General features: G+C 41.6%; 1 protein-coding gene across 1 annotated transcript in view; it reads right to left on the bottom strand.

The window, feature by feature from the left end:
• The window catches only part of LOC130210882 (phosphatidylinositol transfer protein beta isoform-like), a 10,059-nt gene extending 372 nt beyond the window's left edge, over positions 1 to 9,687 (bottom strand). Inside the window, exons 1-12 of the mRNA XM_056441379.1 lie at positions 9,570 to 9,687; positions 7,867 to 7,897; positions 5,046 to 5,191; positions 4,291 to 4,382; positions 3,913 to 3,920; positions 3,741 to 3,815; positions 2,982 to 3,065; positions 2,548 to 2,625; positions 2,150 to 2,260; positions 1,836 to 1,958; positions 791 to 858; positions 1 to 703 (exon numbers count right to left, since the gene is read on the bottom strand). The exon at positions 1 to 703 is cut by the window's left edge and continues 372 nt beyond it. Of these exons, the coding sequence (XP_056297354.1) occupies positions 805 to 858; positions 1,836 to 1,958; positions 2,150 to 2,260; positions 2,548 to 2,625; positions 2,982 to 3,065; positions 3,741 to 3,815; positions 3,913 to 3,920; positions 4,291 to 4,382; positions 5,046 to 5,191; positions 7,867 to 7,897; positions 9,570 to 9,586 (819 nt within the window). The 5' untranslated portion in view covers positions 9,587 to 9,687 and the 3' untranslated portion in view covers positions 1 to 703; positions 791 to 804. The remainder of the gene's footprint in view (positions 704 to 790; positions 859 to 1,835; positions 1,959 to 2,149; positions 2,261 to 2,547; positions 2,626 to 2,981; positions 3,066 to 3,740; positions 3,816 to 3,912; positions 3,921 to 4,290; positions 4,383 to 5,045; positions 5,192 to 7,866; positions 7,898 to 9,569) is intronic.
• Between the last annotated feature and the right edge of the window lie 479 nt (positions 9,688 to 10,166).

Below are 10,166 nucleotides of genomic sequence, written 5' to 3'. Positions count from 1 at the left end.
CAGGTTATTGCATTCAATACAGGACAAGATTTACAAAAGATTAAGGCCTAAATATATAAACAGAACCGAGTTCAGCTTCTTACAGAACATATAATAAATCAGACACTTTGTATGAAGCTAAAACCAAACGAAAGGTTGCATGTCTCATATGTAATAGTCTTTACATAAATCATAAGCTGTGTTTTTATTGCCTCTTGGTATTGATGAAGTCCTTGAGAACATTTAAAGCACAAGAGGGTCGAGGAAAGAAATGAAGATTTTCGTCTTTTTTTTGTTGCTTTTTCCAAAAAGCACCGATGCTGGAAACTGTTGGAGACATTTCAGAATAATAAATAAAAACAAACAATAAATCTCTGAGAACTGAACAACAACAAAAAGAACAAAACCAAAAGAACTGCAATTAAAAAATAATAAATAAGGATAACAGTAATTTAAATGTTTCCTCAGTGACGACACACACCTTGTTATCTAATATTTTAGACCGCTCCATCTTCAGACTTAAAAAGGTCAAATAAAATAAAATAAACCTAAAAGCTGCGGTGGTCGTGTTTAAATGTAGCAGATCAAATACACACAACCGCTTTACATAATGAGCTCTTATTAAGAGTAGGTTTTATTCGGATGCAGGTGTGGTATTCTTGATCGAGGCCGTCGGGCCGTTCCAGGTCCAGTGAAGTCCAATCGTGTCGTTATCGGAAGCTGACTAGAGAAAAACATGACAACCGTTTGGTTTTTTTAAACGATCAAATCGTATATTTACGATATTACAGGCGGAGAAGTTGCTACTCACGGTTAGTGAGCCGGTTAGTTGGCGTCATCGTTGGCCCCCATACCTTTACGGCCCTCAGTCACCCTCATCTGTGACACGGAGAGACAGGAACCAATTAAATACTAATACTACTAATAATAAAAATCTTTTTATTCATAAACATCGTGAAGATCACGGAAAACATATTTCTATTTCTCAAGGTAAGATTATTCCAAGTTTTTCTAATATATAAATATTAAATTCCAAGTTTTTCTAATATATATTTTTCAAATTTATATAAATATGTATACACACACACACGAAAAAATATATTCAATAATTGAAGCTAATTATTTATATATATATATATAATATTTGTATTTATTTATTTTATTCATCTGGTTGAATCTGAAAACATGTCATTTTAATAGCATGCCGAGGTTGCGAAACAATTCCCACTCGTGGTTTTTACGCAACATTTAAAGCAGATAGAACTAATAATAAATAATTCTAAAAATAAATTTCTCCACACGGTGTATTTCTTTATATCCTTTCATGTGACGGCTCTCTTTCTGGCAGCCATAAGTATTTCAAAAAATGTAATAAATAAAAAAGTACATTTACATTTTTGGGGAGAAATTAGTGTTTTTAACCCTTGTGTTGCCTTAGGGTCATTTTGACCCGAATCAATATTACACCCTCCCCCCGCCTTAGGATTAATTTGACCCCATTCAATGTTTAATATTGGTGTTCTTTCGGTAGTCAACAAACAAACATAAAGTGCCTCACACTTAAACTTGGAAAACAATATTAATTCTAATAATTTTCTGGAGGTTTTAATTGCTGGCGTCAAATTGAACCCAAAGGGTAAAATATGTTAGTAAATATAAAGGTAACAGGAGGGATAAACATTGAATCGGGTCAAAATGACCCTAAGGCAACACAAGGGTTAAAGTAATACATGGGGGTAGACCATGGTTAAAACTCTTTAAAACAACATGGTAACAACGGCGTGTTTACCACGCGGTGTTTACCACGCGGTGTTCACCGGCGTGTTCAACGGCGGAGGACCCGCGGCTCAAGTCACCTGATCCAGTTCCTGCTTGGTCTCCTCCTCCTTGCGCCGGATGTCGTCCATCGAGAGGTCGATCCACTGGTCGATCCAGCAGAACAGCTGCCGGTGGAATTGGTTGAACAAGCGCTTCTCCACCTGGATGAGGGGGCGGAGTCAAAGACGAGGGGGGGGGCGGAGTTAAAAACGTGCAATAATAGTTATCTTTAATACTTCAGTTCTTGTGGATTCTCTGTCGGCTTTTATTGCGTCTCTCGTTTGCACGACGACGTCTGCTGCTGTAAATGCTGTTAATATACAATAATAAAGTATTATCTTATGAAATATACCTTCTGAATCATGTTCTCCACGGTGCCCTGGAGTCCAAACCACTTGAACTCGACGGTGACGAGCTTGTAGGCGCACATGTGCGGACAATCGGGGTTGGCGGCGAGTTCTTTCTGCGAGAGCAGAGAAAACGGGAGAAACGGGAAACTTGAATAACGTGAACATTTTGAAAAAAAAACTAAACACCGTAAAAAGAAATGTGAAAAACACTTAGAACTTGAAACATTTCAAACAATTTAATAAACCTGAAAAAAATATCAAATAGACAGAAAACAATGTAAACTGCGAAAAACATGAAAAATGGGAAAAACATGAAGTCTCTAGGCTTCAACGTTTTAAATGTCCTTGAATGAAGAGGTGCGTGTGTGTGTGTGTGTTTGGGGGGGGGGGGGGGCAGTACCTTCCAGTTGGGGCCCAGAGGCCCTCTGCCGGTCTTCGTGGACTTGAAGATGGTCGGGTCGTGGTCCGGGTTGTATTCCTGGAGAGCGCACAGCATTGTTCAGTGAGGTCACATGACCCGCAGGATGCGGCTTCACTTGAGATTTAAACATGGAGTAGTTTTAGTTTTTAATCCTTCGTTAGTAATATTTAAATGGGAAACGATTAGAAAACTTTTAATCCAGTTTTAGACAAAAATCATTTAAAAAACGATTAAAAGACTTTTACGTTTTCATCTGGTTTGAATTGTTGACGACACATTTTGTAAACTTCAAGTCACTTTCGGTTTAAATATTTTGACTTATTTTTTCTTTTATCTTTAGAAAAATATGTTTTTTCAGGAGATGGATTCTAAATTCCAAGTAGACGTGAAAACATCCGAGTCGTCGCCCTCGCCTTTGGATTTATGCAGCTGCCGTCGGCGATGTCGATGTCGACGACCGTCCGCTTGTCCAGCTGGCTCTTGTCCAGCCCGTGAACCTGCACACAGAAAACCTCCCTCAGGTTACGTCACCCGAGAAGAGCAGGAAGGAAACGTCTCATAACCAACGTGTTAAAAAACAAGTCAACGAACTTCAAGATCCACGTGGATTACTTCAGGCAACCAGAACAAATAAAACATCACATATCTAATTTAAGGCAATAAGAGCCTTTTTACATTTAAACTATGAATAACATATTAATCGTTAGACAGAGAGAGCGAGAGACAGAGAGAGACAGAGAGACAGACAGACAGAGAGAGGGAGACAGAGAGAGAGACAGAGATAGACAGCGAGAGAGAGAGAGACAGACAGAGAGAGAGACAGACAGACAGACAGAGAGAGAGACAGAGATAGAGAGAGAGACAGACAGACAGAGAGCGGGAGACAGACAGACAGAGAGAGGGAGACAGAGAGACAGACAGACAGAGAGAGGGAGACAGAGAGAGAGAGACAGCGAGAGAGAGACAGAGATAGACAGCGAGAGAGAGAGAGAGACAGACAGAGACAGAGAGACAGAGAGATACAGACAGAGAGAGGGAGACAGAGAGAGATAGAGACAGAGAGAGAGAGACAGGTGTATCTGACTCTTATCTATATCTTGGTTGATAAAGATGACACCCATGTTTACGTTACTTATGGAAGGTAAAGAGTGCCCACTGGTCACATGACTTACATTCTCCTGCTCCCCCATGTCGGGCTTGTGCCACGTCTGGATGGTCAGGGTGAACTTCTCCTTCATGTAGATGTTCTGTGGGACGCAAGAGAGGCAACGATCAGTCTGCTGAGGGGAAGCTCTCCATCAATATCTGGATTGATCTATAGATACAAATATATTAAATACTTACTGTAATGACTGCAGCCGATGAAACACGAGGGAGAAGAGAGAGAGAAGGTTTTCAGATGATGCAGATTAAAGATATCACGCTTTTTATTGGAGAAATGCCACCGTACACGTCTCTGGTGTCGACCTGTCAATCACCTGTAGCCCCGCCCCTAAAGCGTCCCCTGCTTCATGGTCTGTGTGACTCTAAATGACCATAAAGTATAAACGATGACATCATGCTGTATAGAAGAAGACTTGAAACTAGAGACTGAGACATAAACTCATGTTTACAATGTTTACTGAGGGAAGACATCAAGAGAAGGAGAGTCACTATATAGACTTCTATACAACCAGAGGAGCCCCCTGGTGGTCAGGAGGGAGAGTGCGTGTAGGTGCTCACCAGTTTTACAGTAGGGATAAGCGTTCCAGGCCTCCTCTTTCACCAGCAGAGAATCTTTCGGAGCGATCGTAGCGAGGATATCTGGAACTTTACTGCAGAGACAAACAAGTTTGTATAAAACACAGATTTAAAAATACATAACGGACACATTGAGTATTTAAATGAACGCATTGTTGACAATGACAGTGAACATCATTAGTGTTTTGTTTTTAGCTGAGTAGTGTCGCTGCAGAATAGAACTTTACCAACTAGAGGCGTGACAATTTTTATAAACTATAAAGGTCACAAATTGATTATATGTTAGTGTCTTTGTTGTTGTTAGTTTCAAGCTGCAAAAACTGTCAGATTATCCTTTAAAAAAATAAATACTACACTATTTTTTTTATCATAGTATGTTATCAAATGTAAATGGTTTATTTAATATGCAACAATAATAACTTATTTCTCCTTTTGTTTCAACAACAAAAGGAATCTTGAGATCCACAGAGTTTACGAGATGCACCTGAATGCACCACGACACACAATCAATATTAAAAGGTCTTAATTTATATAAATATATACAATTATATATATATAAATATATATGATCATATTTATATAGATATAAATGTATATATATGATCATATTTATATATATAAATATTTTATATATAAATATAATAATATTTGTATATATATATATTTTTATATCTAAATATATATATATATATAAATATATATATATGCATATAAGTGCACATGAGTGAACCCCTCACCTCTTCAGGTAGTAGAGCTTGTGGGTGTACTGTCCCTTCTCTCCGTCCTTCTCGTAGGGCTCATTGCACAACACCTCCACACCTTCGCCTCCACCCGTCTCACCCTTACTGGCCTCCGCCACGGCGTACAGCTGGCCCACTTTGTACTGGGGGGGGACAAGGTTAACAGAGTCAATTAATTTGGATGGTGAATAATTGATTAAGACGCTCTTAAAGCAGCTTTTAGTCATTTAATAGATGTTTATAGGGGGGAAAAAGTCTTTCAACTTGTGTCGTCATGTTTTAATAGAACATTTTTATTCATGTTCATATTCCAGAAGCTGCTCTGAAGTGATTGTTCCATCGCAGTGAATCAACATGAACCATGATGAACTGTTTGACGACGCATGGCGGCTGGGAGCTAAACTCCTCAAATAAAAAGATGCCGTCCGATAATTCCTTCCCAGATGTTCCACAACAACTACAACAACAACAGAAGTTCAAAGACCTCAGTTCACTTCAAGTTTCCCAAGACGCAGGAAAAGCTGCTGAGCAAGTCTTTTCTTCACCTCTTCCTCTTCCTCAGTCCAAACCCTTCCTGAGTCACTGACAAGTGCAGCTGACGCTGGAAAGAGACACACACACACACACACACACACACACAGTGACACACACACAGTGACACACACACACACGTGCGTTGCTCAAAGGCCGTGTCAGGAAGCAGTGATTGTTTGTCAAGAGGAACTGATCTTCACTTCCTGCTCCGCCAGGTGGAGAGATCCACAGAACACTGAGCTCAGAGTTACAGGAGAACCCCATGGAACCACATGGAACCAACAACATAGAACCAACGACGTAGAACCACATGGAACCAACAACATGGAACCAATGACATAGAACCAACGACATAGAACCAACGACGTAGAACCACATGGAACCAACGACATAGAACCAACGACGTAGAACCACATGGAACCAATGACATAGAACCAACGACGTAGAACCACATGGAACCAACGACATAGAACCAACGACGTAGAACCACATGGAACCAATGACATAGAACCACATGGAACCAACGACATAGAACCAACGACGTAGAACCACATGGAAGCAACGACATAGAACCAATGACATAGAACCACATGGAACCAACGACATAGAACCAATGACATAGAACCACATGGAACCAACGACATAGAACCAACGACGTAGAACCAACGACGTAGAACCACATGGAACCACCAACACAGAACCAACCAGATAGAACCACAGAACTATCAGCTAAAGATAAGACAAGAGGGAAACCTCCGGCAGCCCGAGCGCCTTGTTGTTGTTGTTGTTGTGGAGGAGTGGATTATATTTGATGTTCTTGTTATCGGGCAGAGCCTCAGGAATGTGGCCCGGCGTGAGCGACCGACTCCTCCACGCGTCGACAGGCAGAACCCGCCGGGGCAGAACGTGAGGAGGCAGAACGTGAGGAGGCAGAACGCGAGGAGGCAGAAAGTGAGGCGGCAGAACCCGCCGGGGCAGAACGTGAGGAGGCAGAACGTGAGGCGGCAGAACCCGCCGGGGCAGAACGTGAGGAGGCAGAACGCGAGGAGGCAGAACGTGAGGCGGCAGAACCCGCCGGGGCAGAACGTGAGGAGGCAGAACGCGAGGAGGCAGAACGCCGTCTGGAGGTGTAACCGCTGGTTGAGACTCGCGAGGTGTGAGGCCCAAACGACGGGTTCAGAGGCCTGTTGCATTGTGGGTAGTGTGCGCGATCCGGCATTTGTGTTGCTTTTGAAACTTCCGTGAGGCCCTAACTTCACCAGCACCCTCAGGGCTCGTTCACATTTTGACGATGGAGACAGAACTTTATGACTTTAAGACAGATTTACATGACTTAAAAAAAAGAAATTGTGACTTGTAAATGTATTTCAGTTACTTTTAAACAAATTTCCATGACCAAAAATTTCTTGAAATCTCGGTGCATGCATGAAAAAGTGAGAAAATATCATATTTAAATTAACAATGAGAACTCCAAACTTTAAATGGCTCAAATAACTGAGACAATAGTTTAGAAAATAAAAATAAAACATTTGTGTCTTTTCAGTTACGGTGCGTTCACTTGCAGCGAGTATTGAGAGCGTATGCCGGCTTATGTTTTGAGCGTCATTCTTTTAAAAGCATATTAATTCATTAAAACAATTTTTTTTAAATCCTGACTTTTCCAAAACTTTGGGCAATTTTTTTCCCAGGCCTATAAATAACCATGAAAATAATTCCATGACCTTTCCAGGTTTTCCATGACCGTACGATGACCACTGCGTATTAAATGTAAAACCTCAAACTCAAAGCGGCGGCACTCGTTCCTTCAGGCTCTCGCGAATCGACTGACCGCTGGAATCCGCCCGACGACGGGATCAGAGGAAAAGCCGGTCGTGCGAGAGATTACCGGCTCAGAGGAAAACCGGATTCTTGCTCCGCGTTGAGCAAACGGACGAAGAGAAAAACAAGAAGAGCAAGAAACAAAGAGTTCAGTGTTGCTGGAGCGAGCAAATCTGACGAAAGAGGGAGCCGCGAGGAAAAGGTTCCTTACAAGAAGGTTTGTTTGATAAAAGAAGGGTTTGAGGCCGAGCGCCTTGATAACGGCTGAAGGGCATCAGGAGGAAGATGAGAGACGCCGACAACGCGGGCACACGGCGTGCCGAGCGGCGGCCGCTCGGTCTAGACTTCTATACAACCAGAGGAGACCCTGGTGGTCAGGAGAGAGAATGCAGCTTTAACACATGAAGCATAGACTTCTATACAACCAGTGGCCCAAGTCAAAAGGAAACCACACAAATGTCCTCACCTCTTCCACTGACACAGGCAGGACAATTCGACTGGAAGAGACGGAAAGAAAACAAGATATTAGGACAGAGATATAAACAAAACATTATTAAAGAGGAACTCTAGTAAACTTTTTTTTTTAATTAAAGAGGTACTTTCTCTCCCTCTCTCACATATATATATATATAATAAATGACTAAAATTATATAAATTATATATATTACATTAAATAAATGTAATATATATATATTAAATGTAATATATAATTTATATTATATATATACACACACACAACAAAAATTATATAAATATATGAAATGTAATAGATATATATAATAATCTATTTATGTATATATATATATATATTATATGACAAATTAACAAAAAAGTTTAATATCCTGTAAACAATGTGATTTCCTTCCTAAATATCCGGTTTCTAAAGCATTTAAAACACAAAGTCCATCTTTAAACAAGCTCAAGGGGTCAAGCACCAGAAACACTGCACCTCCTACACCTCCCACAATGCAACGGGAGAATGTCTTCCATCCTCCTCACACACCTAAATACCTGTGACGCTCAACCCAGAGGAGACACGATACACAGCTAGGGGTGCTCCTCCCACCCAATCAGAGCTGCACCTTACAGTTAGAGGGTTGTGGCTTGGATTCTTTCAAAATGTGACAGGTGTGTATTTTAACTGATGGGCAGGTATCTGCTCGCGTCCCGTTATCATAGAAACAACTGGAGGAGGAAATTATAAATCTGCAATCAGGACGGCTCACCCCAGGGTGAACAAACACACCTTTGGTTGGAAGAAAAACCACATCCAGTGTGTGTTTTACGTGTGTGTGTGTGTGTGTTCATAGTTTGCCTCTCTACAAAATAAAAGCAGATGAATTGCCACCTGTTGTCTGGAAGGCCTTGAATATTTCATGAGATCCAGTGAAAGAGGATCCTTGGAGGAGGGTTAACAAAAAAGCTCCTAAAGTTCACTGCACTCAGAAAACACACCATGTCCAACAGGTATATGTTGTTCACGAGCAGCGTGTTGTTGTTTGTTAATGCTTTTAAAAGCACGATACTGTAATATGGTTTTACCATTTAATGCACTTTGCACCTGGGTCAGGTGACAGGCAGCTACTTGGATGTCTTGTATATGTTACAAGAGACCAACAAAAGGGGGTTGGGGTCATTTATTCTTATAATTCCTTCAAATAAGTTGCATTTGATATTTGAAAAGCTATAAAACACATTTTTAATGTTAAAGAAGCAAACCTCTGTTTAATTATTCGTCAATAAGATGGCGTTCATGCCGCAGGTGTCCTCTGAAACGGGACTGTACGCCTTCTCCACTCCTCAGAGAATAAATAAAAAGGTATTTTGGGAGTTAAATTAAAAGTTGTTACCGCCTTCTGCTTCCCACCGGACTGCAGGCCGGAGGATCAACCCGGGAGAGAGGCGCGCGCGAGCGGCTCCGACCCGCAGCTCGCGCTCCGTTCCTCCGTCGTTTTAAAGACGTCGCTCGACAAATATACGCCGAATTTTTATAAAGTCACTAAAGTAAGTTAGCGTAGGAGTTTTATTCACGTACGCGAGCGAACAACCGGGGAAACTTCACATGTACTGAATTGTAAACGGAGTTCACCGGCGAGCGACGGTCCCGTCCCGGTGGCCACGAAATAAATAAATAACACCGAGTTTACGTCAAAGTTTTAAAATACTCACAACTCCTTAATGAGCATGATGGCGGCGTTTCGGTCCGAAGAGCAGAGAGAGAAGGAGAGAGGGGGGAGAGAGCCTCTTTACAGCCGAGAGAAGACGTTCATTCACGGCCACCAACGGGTTTTAGACTCCGGGGGCTTTCTTCCTGGAAGATGCGAAGGGGGCGTGGCTTATGGGGAAAGAGGGCGGGGCCACCGCACCTTTTTTTTTGTTTCAGGTAACGAGTGCGACCGGTTTGCCCGTTGCACCTATTCTACTACGATTATACACGCTGTGTGTGTGTGTGTGTGTGTGTGTGATAGTACTACACCGTATTATGTAGTAATAATAATAATAAAAATAGGTGCCGCTTTTATTTTGTGCGCCAGGAGGTTCCCTGCAGTCGGTATGACGTCATCAGCGTGTCAAACCAGTGGTTCGTGTTTAACCAGTTGTATGACGTCACGTGAGGCCCGATGGCGCTGCTGACCCAACAGGTTGGCCCACAGAGTCGTCTGGTGTATCACTTCATTATTGCAAATAAAATAAACACACACACACACACGTATGTACAAATGATTGTGTTTATTTTTGCTTCATATATATTGACTTTTTTTTCTT

Source organism: Pseudoliparis swirei, chromosome 20 (genome assembly GCF_029220125.1).
Source record: "Pseudoliparis swirei isolate HS2019 ecotype Mariana Trench chromosome 20, NWPU_hadal_v1, whole genome shotgun sequence".
Lineage (NCBI taxonomy): Eukaryota > Metazoa > Chordata > Actinopteri > Perciformes > Liparidae > Pseudoliparis > Pseudoliparis swirei.
This window is presented reverse-complemented; position numbering and strand designations above follow the sequence as displayed.